This window comes from Muscardinus avellanarius (genome assembly GCF_963383645.1).
Source record: "Muscardinus avellanarius genome assembly, chromosome: 13".
Classification (NCBI taxonomy): Eukaryota; Metazoa; Chordata; class Mammalia; order Rodentia; family Gliridae; genus Muscardinus; species Muscardinus avellanarius.
This window is the reverse complement of record NC_137799.1, coordinates 22,420,602-22,434,777: the sequence shown is the minus strand read 5'-3', so window position 1 is coordinate 22,434,777 and position 14,176 is coordinate 22,420,602. Positions and strand designations below refer to the sequence as shown.

At 53.0% G+C, this 14,176-nt stretch overlaps 1 protein-coding gene across 7 annotated transcripts in view; it reads left to right on the top strand.

The window, feature by feature from the left end:
• RGS3 (regulator of G protein signaling 3) overlaps positions 1-14,176 on the top strand; it is a gene marked incomplete at both ends in the record, with an annotated part of 136,983 nt that overhangs the window by 66,182 nt on the left and 56,625 nt on the right. For all 7 annotated transcript variants that reach the window (XM_080709628.1, XM_080709629.1, XM_080709632.1 and 4 more), the window contains 2 exons: positions 2,935-2,978; positions 10,249-10,371. In XM_080709628.1, coding sequence (XP_080565754.1) covers positions 2,935-2,978; positions 10,249-10,371 — 167 coding nt within the window. The remainder of the gene's footprint in view (positions 1-2,934; positions 2,979-10,248; positions 10,372-14,176) is intronic.

Sequence of the window (14,176 nt, the reverse complement as noted above, 5' to 3'; positions counted from 1 at the left end):
CTGGAGAATGGAGACAAGAGCTCTCCTGGCTGCCTCCGGGGGTGGAGGGGGTTTAGTGAGCAGTTGAGGTGGGATCTCAGGTCGGTGTGAGAGCGCTCTGGAAAATAACAGAGGAGTCAGATCTGGATGGCTGTCAGAACATGGTCGAGGATGCTGCCTGCATGGGCCCTGGATCCTTGTGGGAAGCGAGGCCTGCTCCTGAACCCTGACCGGCTCCCTGTCGCGCTTCAAAGTAGCAGAAGCAGTTAGTGTTTCCAGGAAAACCCAAGTGTGTGCCGCCTCAGTGTCCCTCTGTACGCCAGCCCCGATCCTAAGGCAGCAGGTGGTGGGGCCCCTCACCACCCGCGTCCCCGCGGCTGTGGCAGCTCTTCCCCGGCCCCTTGGTTTGCTGCTCTTTTATGAGGCTCTGAGTCATGCTGGGCGCTGCCCCCATTCCATCCTTCTGTCCCTGTGCTGCCAGCACCAGGCAGGGACGTGGAGCAGATGCCAGTGAACATCTGCAGGAACGCAGCGAGGCCAGGCAAGGAAGGGGGCAGGGGTGTGTCACACAGGAGCCGGCCAGGCGGCCCACCAGCCTCCAGGGGCGGCCATGTCCCCTCTGCCTCCACTCTCAGCTTCAGACGCTCCCCTCCCTTCTAGAGCCTTCTCTTTCCTCACTGCCAGCTTCCCAAACCCATATTATTAGTATTTTTTCATAGCGCTCTCTCTCTCTCTCTCTCTCTCTCTCTCTCTCTCTCTCTCTCTTTCTGTGTGTGTGTGTGTGTGTGTGTGTGTGTGTGTGTGTGTGTGTTTATGTGGTACTGGAGTTTGAATCCAGGGACATTCTATCTCTGAACTATACTCCCAGCCCTTTTCATTTTTTAGTTTGTCTTGCTAAGTTGCTGAGGCTGGCCTCAAACCTATAATCCTCCTGACTTAGCCTTCTGTGATTACAGGCCACCACACCCGGTTCCAGCGTGTTTTTTTTTTTTTTTAAACAGAAGAAAGCATCTCCTTATGTCTCTACCCCAGTGATGCCAGGAGCTGGCAGATGCTCTGGAGTTACAGCTTCCTTAGAGATGATGAGTCTGTTAGGCAGGGCTCTCTCCCTCTCCAGCCATCTCCAGATGGGGAGAGATGGAAATGGAGGGACATAGGTACTCTTTTTTTTTTTTCCCCTCTAGTGCTGAGGATTGAACCCAGGGCCATTCTACCTCCAAGCGATACCCCCAGCCATATTTTACTTTTTATTTGGAAACAGGGTCTCACTAAGTTGTTGAGGGCCTAAGTTGCTGAGGCTGGCCTTGAACCTACAATCCTGTCTCAGCCTCCCAAGTACTGGGATTACCAGTGTGCATCACACTCCCAGCTACATGGGGATTCTTCCTATTTGGCTCTGCCTGGAAACCTCTGGCCTTCAGGAGATTTTAGCTTAGGGAACTGCCCATATTCTTGCTTCAAGGGGACCTGGCCCTCACTACTTTATTTAAGAGTTGACTTGACTCACTGTTCTACTTTTACCTTGTTACCTTTCCTTTGTGACAGATTTTAGTTTCTTGGGCCATTTCTTTGCTTCAAGCATGTCATGAAGGGTCTGCTCTGAGCCCAGCACTGGAGCGTGGGCTGTGGTGGGGGTCTGAGCGTGGGCTCTAAAGCCAGGCTGCAGGGAGTGAATCTGGGCTCCCCTCATCCCATTGCTGCCTGGGGTGAACTACTTCCTCCCTCTGCATGTGTGTTCTCACCTGAGCAGTGGACGCTGAGAGTCCCTGCCTCCCGGGGTCGAGGTCATCGTGAGGGTTGAGCTGATACACAGTAGGCAAATGATCTGCCGCCCAGCTGTACCCCAGCCCTTGTGCGGATACATGGGAAGCTCTGACTTCATGGTTGGCACGTGGCACTGTGACAGTCCAAAGATCCCCGGCACTCTACATGTGGCTGCTGCACGTGCTGTGTGGTTGCTTACTTAAAAGTGACAGCCCACCTGGACAGTCGATTGCTTAAAGTACAGGGAGTTTCCAACCGTTCTGGGCCTGTGTTCCGGCGAGTGCCCCGACGGGGGAGTGCTGCCAGTGGCCAGGGCAGGTGTCTTGGAGGAGGGGGCTTGCCATCCCCTGGGCGCAGCTGCTGCTTCTCCATTTCTGCCCTTACATGTGCTGTCCTGGAGCACCCTTTCTTCCCACCTTTAGCTCTGGCTAAATATGTTCTCCTCCAGGAAGCCCTGGTCCACAGCCGGGGCCGTCTCTGGTCTTTGGGCTTCTGCCTTAGCTCCTCTGCTGGAGGAGGAGGGGACAGCCGACAGTCCCTCCCAGTACTTCTCAGCTGCACAGGGATTGGTAAATGGGCTGAGTTGGGGAAGCTAGACCAGGGTGAGGAGCTCCAGGAACACACATGGAGGGCTTGGCCTGGCCAGGAAGCCATCTCCAAGCTCCACCCAGCCATTACTAGGGATTGCTCCTCCTGGGCCCGTGCATTTCTTGGTGAAAAACAAGGTCAACCTAGGAACCAAATATCTCCTTATTGAATTTTAAAACAAAGAAGGCAACTGTGAGTGTTTAAAGAAAAATCCAGACGTGTGCTGCCTCTGTGCCCTTTACTGCAGGGATCGTGGACAAGAGGAGGCCTCCTGGGATGGGTGGCAGCTCCCTTGCCTGGCTGTGTGATGCCCAGAGAGTGCCCCTGACAACAGCTCCTGGGTGCGGGTCAGCATTTCTGTGTCAGGCCCTCCTGTGGGCGGGCGGGCGGGCAGGCGCCTTACAATCGCACATCATCCTGGCGAGTGAGTGAGCGGGCTTCGCTCCAGATGCTGCCCTGCCGCCCATGCCTGCCTCTTCCTCTCTATTTTTCTAGGAAGCACCACACACAGCCTCCCAGGCAAGACAGCCGGCTGCGCCCCAGCGGACCACTGAGACTCTCCAGCCAGTTCTAACCCCAGTCTTCTTTTTTGTTCCCTTAAAGGCTCTTCAGAAGACTTGAAATTCTGCCTGCTATATCTGGCAGAGGTGAGTCCCTCTCTCTGAATCTGAGGAGTGATGTGCGAGCTGGTGCTTGGGGGAAGGAAGGCCTGGGGTTCTAGGGGTGGGCTCTGAGCTGGCTCCTGCAGTGGTTGAGGGAGAGTCCAGAGGGTAGTTCCTTGCTCTGTAGAATGAGAAGAGCAGCCCAGCGCCCTGCCTCTTAACCTCAGCCGCAGCTCAGGAGTCATAACCAGGGCGTGGCACCACAGCTGTGCATCAGCCTGTTCATTTATTTAGTAGCCCTTTCTCTGGGGACGCCCCGACTCCTGCACCTGCCTCATTCATCCTCTTTTTCTAGGAAACACCACCCATGACCCCTCCTACAGGGGTCTTGTCAGTGTTTCAAAGGGCCTGAAGGTGATCGTCCCTTTCCAGATCGTACAGGCTAAGGCAAACATCGAGTGTCTGGGTTTGGGTTGGAGTGAGACCCACCCCGAGTGACTGATACTGGGTATCTCCGTCTGATCAGAAGCTTAGGTGGGCAGCGCTGTCTATGCCTTGGTGGAGCAAAAGTAGGCAAACAATTCGTTACTTGATATGATTTAATAGATTAAAAAATCATGAACAAACCAGGGGTTTGAGCAAAGAGGCCCTTGGTGATGAAAAATTTCAAAGCCACTGAGCCATACGAATTCTTTTTAATTTTCAGTGAATTTTCTAGTCCCAGTTTTGTGTCTCTGCTGCTATATGGGTAGGATGGTATCTGTTTCAAGCAAGGATTCCAGAGGCTGTTCCTGCTCTCTGCCCCTGTTTAAGCTTGCCTTACCCAACAGTAGTCCTGGGGAGCTGTCTACACTGGTGGGAGAGTCCACACTGGCCTTACCCTGGAGTTAAGGCATGGTCTAGACAGCTGAACCAGAGGAATATACACTTTTGGGGAGGAGTTTGTGCTGTTTGTGATTAAGAATCATGCCTTCAGTTCCTGGCTAGGAAAAGAGGCTCAAGGCCTCAAATGAATATTTGAACAGACCCCGACCCCAGGGCAGGGGGGAGAAGATAAGTCATTCATAACAAGTTCACTTCTGGGGGAGCAGAGTTCCAAAGAGGCACAGACCCTGGCAGGGCCGAGCTGGGGACTGAGCAGCCCGGAGTGCAGACCTGAGGCCATCAGATGTCAGCCACATCTCCACAGGGAGTGGCCAGTTGGGTGCCGGAAGATGTCCAGTTCCACAAAGCCGCGCCAGCAGAGACAGAGGAGAAGGCGTGATCAGGGCCAGGCCCCTCCAGCGCTGTCACCCGGATTCCAATTCTCCTTAGCAGCTCCTAAAATGAGGCACCAGGACCTCTAGTGCCAAGAGCACTTCCTGCCAGGCGGGTTTGTTTTTCCCAGAGAAGAGCACTTCTGCTCCATCGGCTCTGTGACGTCCTAGCCCTCCAAAGATTGGCCAAGGGGTATCGATTTGGGGCCTTTTATTTCAGTAAAGTGCCAGGTGATCCGACCCTGGGGCCTGGGAGATTGAAACTCACAGGCAGCTGGAAGCCTTTCTTCCCCTAATGGGTTGCTATTTATGAAAGGCGAGTGTGTAATGCAGGGAAGACAAGACGTCTGCCCACTCTGTGGCCTGGGACATTCTTGACACCGATGGCTCTGGGTCCTGTGGAGAGCCCCAAACTCACATCTTAGTTAGACCTTCCTCCAGCTGTTTTCTCTTGATTGCCTGCCATGCAAGTGGCACCCTGGGAAAAAACCAGTGGGCTGAGTCAGGGTTTGGAGGGATATTTCTATTCTGCATTGAGAGAGCCCCATTCGCTGGGTGGTGGCAAGCTCGATTGTTCCCAGCTTCCAGGGCCTGGGTATGGTTGCCCTAAGAGCGTTTGGCCCTGGGTCTCTATTCCCCTGCAAATGGTCCTTCAGCCCCTGCAAATCCATGGGACAGATGGAGCCCACAACTGGCTTCATTGGGTATACTGGTCAGGGACCCTTCTCTTACCTAGAAGCTGATGCTGGCCCCTTTAATTTAAAAGTCTGGGCCAGGCATGGTGGCGCATACTTGTAATCCCAGTACTTGGGAGGATGAGACAGGAGGATCCCAGGTTCACTCCTGGCCAGCCTCCGCTACTTAGTGAGGCCCTCTGCAATTTGGTGAGACCCTATTTCAAAAATAAGGAATAAAGCCGGGCATGGTGGCGCACGCTTGTAATCCCAGCATTCGGGAGGCTGAGACCGGAGGATTGCGGTTCGCGGACAGCCTCAACTACTTAAGTGAGGCACTCTGCAACTCAGTGAGACCTGGTTTCAAAATAAAGAATAAAAAAATAGGGCAGAGGGTTTAGCTCAGAGGTAGAATGCCCCTAGGTTCCATCTCCAGACCTGCAAAAAAAAAAAAAAGAAAAAAAATTAGAGCTGGGTGTGTAGCTTGGAGGTAGAATGCCCCCAGGTTCAGTCCCTAGTACCATAATAAATAAATAAATGAACAAATAAGTAAGTAAATAAATAATCAATCAATCTCTGGGCTTTGGAGTTAGGAGGACCTGGATTCAAATCTTGGCCTTGCCACTTCCTGAGTGACTTGGAGCATGTTTTATGGTCCTCCCTGACCCAGGAGCCCAGGCTCTCCTTGCAGGGCTGTTGTGATGATTAAATGAGATTCAGTAAGATGCCGTCGTCCAAAGCACTTAGCACCGAGCCCTGCACACAGCGCTGAGTGAGTGGCAGCTACTGTGATTGTTAGCTTTACAGCAAGAGGAGGGGCCTTTCATATTCATTTACCCTCCATTAGAGACATTACACACGGCTTATTGATCTTTTAAAAAGGAAGCTAGGAGGAATATCTCACATTCTTTGTAATGTACATACACAGTTATATAAGATCACAGGCTCTGGGGGGTGACTCTCCTTAGGGCTTAACCTCTCTGATCCTCAGTTTTCTCCTCTGAAGAATGTGCCTTCCCTCCCTCCCCACGTCACAGTCTCCAGAGTCAAATGAGGGTAAGCTTGGCAAAGCTAACCAACCGCCTTCAGTCAGAGCTGGACAGGCCTTGGTCTTACAAAGAAAATGCAGAGCTGGGCGCAGTGGCGCACGCCTGGCATCCCAGTACTTGGGGGGCTGAGACAGGAGGATCACAGGCTCGAGGCTAACCTCAGCAACTTAGACCCTGTTTCCAAATAAAAAGTAAAAAAGGGGTGGGGTATAGCTTAGAGGTAGAATGCCCCTAAGTTCAATTCCAAACATCTCACATACACACACACACACACACACACACACACACACACACACACACACTAATAATAATAATAATAATAATAATAACAATAATAATAATAATAATATTAGTAGTAGTTCAGGAGCAAGGAGATTAGGCCGGATGGGTGTTGCAGAGAGGAGCTGGGTGTCTGGTTGGATTTGAGGATGGCCATGTTTAAGTGCAGGGGTCCTATGGAGCTCGACATCTGTGTCTGGCTGGTCCCCACCATGGATTAGGTGAGGGAGCCTTCATGTGCCCTTGACCCTGGAGCCTGCTAGTGAGGGTCCAGTGTGAGTCAGCACGAAACCATCGAATTGGATCACTTGGAACATATGCTGGATTAAGAGAGATGGCTCACACATGGGGCAGCCAGACAGGTAATGAGAACCTCCAACTTAGATTTAAAGAGATAGGAATGCAGCCTCCCCAGAGGGAGCTGGCTCAGGACTTCTCTCTCGACCAGGTCAGTCTCCAAAGCTTAGGCTCCCAAAAATGTTTGCTCATCTAAGATAGGCAGCCCCCCTCCCCGACCTTACGCCTAGACCAGGCCTCGGTTGTGGGTCCTTGGTGCTTGGAAAGCCTGTTGAATCCTCGAGCATTATAGAGGTTTGACTTCCAGCCCTCAGAGCCAAAGATCCATCTTACACTCTGCCGCTGAGACAGGCAATTATGGATGCCATGCTAGGTGGGAAATGTGGCTCCCAGAGGAGATTTCTGAGGAGGCTCTGGGCTAAGTGCCTTGGCTTCAAGTGTCTTACCTCATCCCTTTTAATCCTTACAAATGATCTGGCTGCTGTTTCAGGTGAAGCAACATGACTCCAGAGGGGTGGCTCTTGTGGGTGTCAGCAAAATAGAATGAGCACAACTGCTCCCTTGCAAAAGTTATTGGAAGAAAAATCGAGGCTGGTAAAGTGCCTAGGAGTGTGAGGGCCTGGAGGTGGGAAGGGCTGTCCCAGGATCAAGGATAGGCAGCCCTGTTGCTGTGAGAGGCCCTCCCAGCTCGGGGGGACTGTTTTGTGCTTTTATAGGTGAGCTCTGCAGCTGTTTGGAGATCCATGGGCCTGTAGTTTCTTCCAATGGCCTGGCACTCTGGTTGCCTCCATACCCTGGCTTGCAGAGGAGAACTCCGTGCCAACCAAGCACGGTATCCTTACCAGGTGGTGAGGCCTCCTCAGATTTTGGAGATGAAATCCCAGCAAGTGGTTCTCAAAGGCTTGGGGGTCTTTTCTCCATGGATCATTGGCCATGAGACTGGGGGAGGCCATTGGTCACTCTGAGCCTTGGTAGTCCTCTTCCATAAAACGGGAAGAATAATTCATGCCTTCCCTGCCTCTTCTTAGAATTGCCAAGATCACAGTGAGATCATGGAAGGTGCTTTTTAAAAATTGACAATTAGAGGACAGGAATTGTTATTAAGGCAGAATTCCTACTTCATAACAGAAAGAGAAGAGGACATGGAGGCTGGAGGAGATTAAGGAATCTGCTAAAACCCGCAGGGCTGGAAGGTTCAGGTCGGGGCCAGCTTTGGGAAGTGGTGGCCTCTCTAAGCTGGAAGGGACCATGTGCCTCACCTTGTCCTCCCTTCACCAAGCGGCAGGAAGCAGAAGGGCCTCTGGTCAGCGCCTCGCCAAGGAATTTGAATCTTGGTCTTTTTTTTTTGTACTGGGGATTGAATCCAGTCAATCTCCCTCCCAGCTACACCCCCAGCCTTTTTTATAATTTATTTTGAATCAGGATCTCATTAAGTTTTTAAACCTGTGATCCTCCTGTCTTAGCCTCCCAAGTACTGAGATTATAGGAATGCACGACCTTGCCTGTGGAACTTGGGAATCTGCTAGGCTTGTCCTGTCCCTTTCCCTGCAGTGGAAGCTCAGGGCTGCCTCAACTCATCACTGGGCTCCCTGAGGCCAGCAGGGAGGGCTTTCTTCCTCTGTCCTCCCAGCTTTTATGAAGATCAGCTTCTGAGTGCTTTCCTGCAGCAGAGGGATGGTTAAGTTGCTGAGGCTGGCTTCAAACCTGTGATCTTCCTGTCTCAGCCTCCCAAGTACTGGGATGACAGGCGTGCGCCACCACACCCTGCAGGGCTTAGCCGTCTTTACATCTTTATTTCCAGTGCTTAGCATAGTCCCTGACACATCAGAAATGCTAAGTGAGTGAATTACTGAATAGCGACAAGAGCTGCACATGCTGGGGCCCGAGACCGTCTCACTGTGCGCCCTCCTAATAGCTTGGCCACGTAAGTGAGGTCATTATCAGTCTCATTTTGCAAAAAGCACCTGGTTTTCCTGAGGTTGACATCTAGGAAGATGCAAAGCTGGGATTCAAGTCCAGCTGCCAAACGAGGAAGGAGTGGGTAGAAACCCAGCCCTTTGCCCAGTTTAGCTCCCTGGCTCTGTTCACCTAATCACAGCCCTGTGGAGTTATAATTGAATCCTAGCCCAATCAGAGCTTGTCCTGGTGGTGGGTGGTAACCCTGGGCTCCTGGGGCCGCCCTGCCCCGCCTCCTGCACATTCTGGCAGCTTCAGGTCCCGACTCCCTGGTGCCCCCACCAGAGCTGACCTGGGCTTGACCTCGTCCGGGAAGTTCCTCTGTCAGCCTGCGCTCACGGAGGCCAGTCCTCGCTGCACACAGTGCTAGGCCAGACGGAAAAGGCCTTCCTAGAAAGAGTGTAGTGTCTAGCCCACTTGGTGGGTTTTATTTATTTATTTATTTATTTATTTATTTATTTATTTATTTACTTTTGGTGGTACTGGGGTTCCTGGAAGCCCTTCTACCTCCGGGCTACATTCCCAGACCTATTTTTACATTTTTATTTGGAAACAGGGCCTCCTAAGCCAGTGCGCGTGGCTGGTTTCAAACCTGCGCGATCCTCCTGTCTCTGCCTCCCAAGCACGGGGATTACAAGCATGTGCCACCACGCCCGGCCTTTACTTACTTATTTATTTATTTATTTATTTTTTTTATGTTAAGATTTTCTTTTATTGGTGCATTCTGCTTATATATGACAGTGGGATTTGTGGCTGCATTTTTGCACATGCCCATGCATAATTTGACCAATTATATTCTCCAGCACCACCCTGTTCCTTCCTCTCCCTAGCCCCCTTCTCCTACTTTGCTGGTCTCCCTTGTATTTTTACGAGACTCTCTGCCTTTCTTTCTTTTCTTTCTCTCTACCTTCCACATATGAGAGAAAACAGACAGACAGCCTTTGACTTGTTGAGTCTGGCTTATTTTTTATTTTGCTTAACATAATGCTCTCCGGTTCCTTTTTTTTTTTTTTTTTTTTTTTGCTATACCGAGGATGGAAGCATTGTACCTCCTACCTAGCCCAGCCCTAGTTTTTAGTCTCACTGAGTTGCGAAGGGCCTTGCCAAGTGTCTGGGTTGTCCGTGAACTGCGACCCTCGGGCTCCACCTCCCGAATGCTGGGATTACATGCGTGCGCCACCACGCCCGGCCAGTTCCTTTCGTTCTTAGTTGGTGGGATTTAAATGGCAGCTGAACCAGGGATGGCGCTGCCCTCAGTGCGGCTGAAGCCATCCCCGAGGCCGGCTCCAGTGCCAGGCAGTAGGGGGCTGCAGAGGGCTGTGGCTGCCTGTCCTGCATTTTCTAAGGGACTTGGGGTGCCTTTTGGGGTCTGCTGGTGTGTCCATCCACCGCGTCTAACCTTGACCTTTTGATCAGATGACTGTGCTGAGGGGTTCTCTGAGCTGGGGGTGGGTCTTGGCTCCCCAGAGCATTAGCCTGAGGCCCTGTGCGTTCCCTACGTGTTCCCCAGCTGCTGCCCACCCCAGGAGTGACCTCACCATCTCTGCCCCACAGCTCCCCACAGGCCTCCACGGTGCTGGGAGCCACTGCCTCCCTCCCTTCCTCCAACCCAGCGCATGGGCCCATAGCTCCTCAGCTGGTCCTGGAACCTGGGATTCGTGTGCCTTTGAAGCTGTTAGCAGGCACACCCTTTCCTGCTGCAGCCTCGCCCTCTGGAGCCCAGGGATGGGCTGGGGCTGGGGAGCCCCTCAAGCCGGGGAGCAGCCCTGACCGTCCACCCTTTCTCTCTCTTCCCTGACGTCAGAAGGCAGAGTGCTTATTCACTTTGGAGGCGCACTCACGGGAGCAGAAGAAGAGAGTGTGCTGGTGCCTGTCGGAGAACATCACCAAGCAGCAACAGCTGGCAGCCTCGTCCCTGGAGAGGAAGGTAAGGGCTTCGTCGGCAGCTGTGGCCCCAGCTGCCTCGCTCCGCCTCAGCCAGCCTGGCTCTCGAGCCTCTGCATTGAGCCGGGGGTTGGCTGAGCTTGGCGCTTGGGTCTGGGCACCGAGCTCTTGGAAAGAGGCCTGAGGGCCAAGGTCTCTCCCCCCTGGGCTTTTTCTGGGGTCTGCTCGGGGACAGTGATGAAACCAAATTGAGCATGACCCATCGATTCTCAGCTCTGCTCTTGGGTTCGCCTGTAACATGGTTTAATTTGGTCTGGCCTCCCTGCTGCTGCCTGGCAGGCGTCCACTTTGTCGTTGGGTAGGCCATGCCCAGGGGTGGCACACTGGAATTCAACGCTGGCCCATTGTAGACCTACTTGAGGGAATGTGTGCGGCGGAACCCGTCATAGTTTGATGCGGGCCAGAGCCAGAGAGCTGAGTTGGGATGGCTGGGGGCTAAGGACAGACCAGTTGGTACTCAGGGCTGATTAAAGCTAACGGGGGAACTGATCTATCTATGCAGGGCACCGCTCAGTGCCTGGGGAGGGGGATGGGATGGGAGCTGGATCTTAGATACTCCAATGCCACCATAAGATACAGTTTTAGGCCCTTGTTTGTAAGCTCTTTAGTCCCTTCTCTTACTAAACATGCTGGCCGTTTGGGGCTCCGGTGTAGTTGTCTGCAAATAATTGCCGAGCTGGTCATTATGCTGGATCTGGGGAAAAGGAGAAATGAGAGGGAGCTATGGCCTGCTGGAACCAGCAGGAGGTGGAAAGAGACTGCCAGCAGCCTTTCCTGGCTGGTGGACAGCACTGGTGGACATCAGCACCCTAACTATTGGCAAAGGGAGTGTGAACCTGAGAGTCACATGTCCTTAGACCTGAGTCTCCTGAGTCACTCTGCCGCTGGCTGGCAGTGTGAACTTGCGCCAGTCACTTTATGGTTCTGTGCTTTGATGTTTCTATCAGTCATCCGGGAACCATAGTTCCTCCCTTAAAGGGTTGTTGTGAGAATTAGAGGAGAAAGTGCATATACAATTCAGAGACTGGACAGCGCTGCCTGCCCCAGGCACCACTGGCCAGTCCCCACTGTCAGGTTCCTCTTCTGAGAAGAGACCTGTCACCATGGTGACAGGCTGCTGTGACCCATTGATCACAGTTGGCCACAGTCAGAGTCCAGGCTGCCCCCCTCCCCTTCCTGGGGCAGCCCCTGGGAGGCCGAATGTCTGGATCCTCTGTTCTAGGGGAAGAGGTCCCTGCATCTCGGCTTCAGAGCTTGCTGGCTCTGGAGTGTGAACACTTAGCCTCCCAATGTGCTGGAGACCTCTCCATCCACGGGCTTGGGCGCTGTGAGCACCTGAAAGGAGGCCGTGTCTGAGAAAGACTCTGGACCTGCAGAGTTTTGGGCTTGGCTGGCTGGCTCCAGAGTGCTCCAGGGACTGGTTCCAGGGCTTCTCTGAGCTACGTGTGCATCCTGGGCAGGCAACGGTTTGGATACCTAGTCACACTGCAGTTAATGGAGAAGCTGGACTGGGCAGGAGAAGGCAAAGGAAGTGTCTGCCCCCGAGACAGTCTCAGAACCACTCCTGGGCCCGAGACCAGTCCCTGCCCTGCCTTGTACCTCCACTACGACCTCCCTCCTTGCAAGGCAGTTACAAGACCAGCTTTTGTGTGGCAGCCCCTAGGATCTCTCTGCTGGACATTCTCCATCCATCCCCACCTCCGCCATACCTACTGAGAGTCTTGGTAACTCATGACTTCTAGCCACTTATAGAATACTTCCTGAGAAGAGTTTCACTAGATACAATTCTCCAGCCATGTATCAGCCCAGGAAGGCTTTAGTGATATTAGCGATTGGGCCTTGGTGGCTGTCCAGCAGGCCCACCCCATCATCTACTTGTATTGTGAACCTCCTTCCTGAGGGCTGGGCCACAGCCTATCCACCAAGGTTGCAATCCTCCGGGGGGGGGGGGGAAGAGAGAAGTCTTAGCAGAGCTCGGACAGTGGCTTCTTGCTTTTCAGGCATAAAGGCCCAGCCTGTGTTCTCTAGGGGAGTGCTCCATCTCCTGCTGAATGGCCTAAGCCCCTGCTCATTTCAGCACCTCTCAGGGAGAGTTCCCCATACTCCCCCACCACCCCTTCCCAACCCTCATCCCTGCTGCTTTCAAGAGGCGCCTGCCCCTTCGGGTAGGAATTCTTCAACCATCTCAATGGTGGCAAAATAAACTCTTCCTCCCCAAATTCCCAAATGGAAATAAATGGGATTTCCCCAGGAAAGGGCATAGATACTTGCGGGGAGGATGGAGGGAATGGAAGGAGATGGACTCAAAGATCAGCAGAGACCTGGCTTTGTGAGCCTCAGCAGCCACTTCCGGCCCTGGCCATAGTGGGTCCCTCCTGTGGCTCTCTCTGCTCTTCAGATGTTGTGCATACCACGAAAGCTGAGGTCCTATCCGTTCGTTCTCCATTAGGGAACTATGCCCTGAAGGGCTTCCCAAGATACCTGCTGCCTTAGGGGCCAGATCTGATCTCCTCTTGGTGTGGGGAAGGGCAGGCACAGGCTTTCCGTGCATCCTTTCCCTGGGGGCTCCGCTGCCTCTCTCCTGTTCTCTCTTCACTAAGCACCGCAGGTTAGAGTGATTCTGGATAGGCCCGAAGTTTCTCTTCTTGTGTGGAAGTAAATGACCCGCATCTTCTCCTATTCCAGCTTTCTGCTCCTGCTCAGCACCCCTCTTCCCCCTTTAGGACCCTGCCCATTTCTTGCTTCATTACTTGTCCCTGGTTGGCATTCACCTTTCCTCTGCTTGAGATAACTGGCCGAGCCTCCTGCACTAATACCCAGCACTGCTGCGATGCCTCTCCTCCAGATCAACTCAGAACTGGTCCCTCTGTGGCCACGAGGTTCTAAGCTGGTACGGAGAGGCAGTGTGTACTATTTGGTTATTCAGTCAAATACGCATCATTATGTGGGCCCTGTCCCTGACACTGGTGTAAGCCCTTTGGAGTCACAGAGATGAATAAGACATGGTCCCTGTGCTTATGGAATTCTCCTTCTAACTGGAGAGAAATCACTCAGGCCCAAGAACGGGAGTCCAAACATTAAAGGCCTTGCCTGCGCGTCTGAGTGGTCCAGGGCTTCTTGGCTGTGCACTTGTGGTCCATGCAGTGAGCTTCCTGCAGGGTACCCCCATGTGCTTGTGCTGGGCTGGACTCTGGGAGCCTTCTGTGTGGAGTAGGCTTGTCCCAGCCTCGGAGGGTGGTGGCAGGGTGCAGTGCTGCATGGATTGGTCCCATCCTCAGAGAGGGCCTTGGGCTCCATGATGGGAATGCACAGAGGACATTGTCTCACTCTGTCCTCAACAGATCACAGTCTAGTGGCAGGAACACATATGGCCACAGATACTTCAAAGTAATATAGTAGTGATGCGACCTCAGGAGAGCCACTGAGCTTCTCGGAGCTTCTTAGATTTTCATCAGTAAAGTGGATGGACCCATGGGGTTCTCGTGAGGATCGAACCCGTAATGTGCTCGGCAGAGGGGTGCACAAGAAGATCTCTGTGAAGTGGCAGCTCCTTGCCATTCTCATCACCTTTGTGAGGGATGTCTGTGTAGGAAGATTCGTCTGGTGTCCTTGATGACTGTTCCATGCCACCTCCCAGGATGCCGGGCTCAGGCAGGGAAACAGGGGCTTCCTGGGTCTGCTCTGGCTGTAAGACTTTCCCAGATGTGGTGTGTGCCACCTGTCATCTCCCCTGGGGCATCTAGAGGTGGGCCTCTGAGTGCCTTAAACAAGGAGGCAGGTCGTGGAGC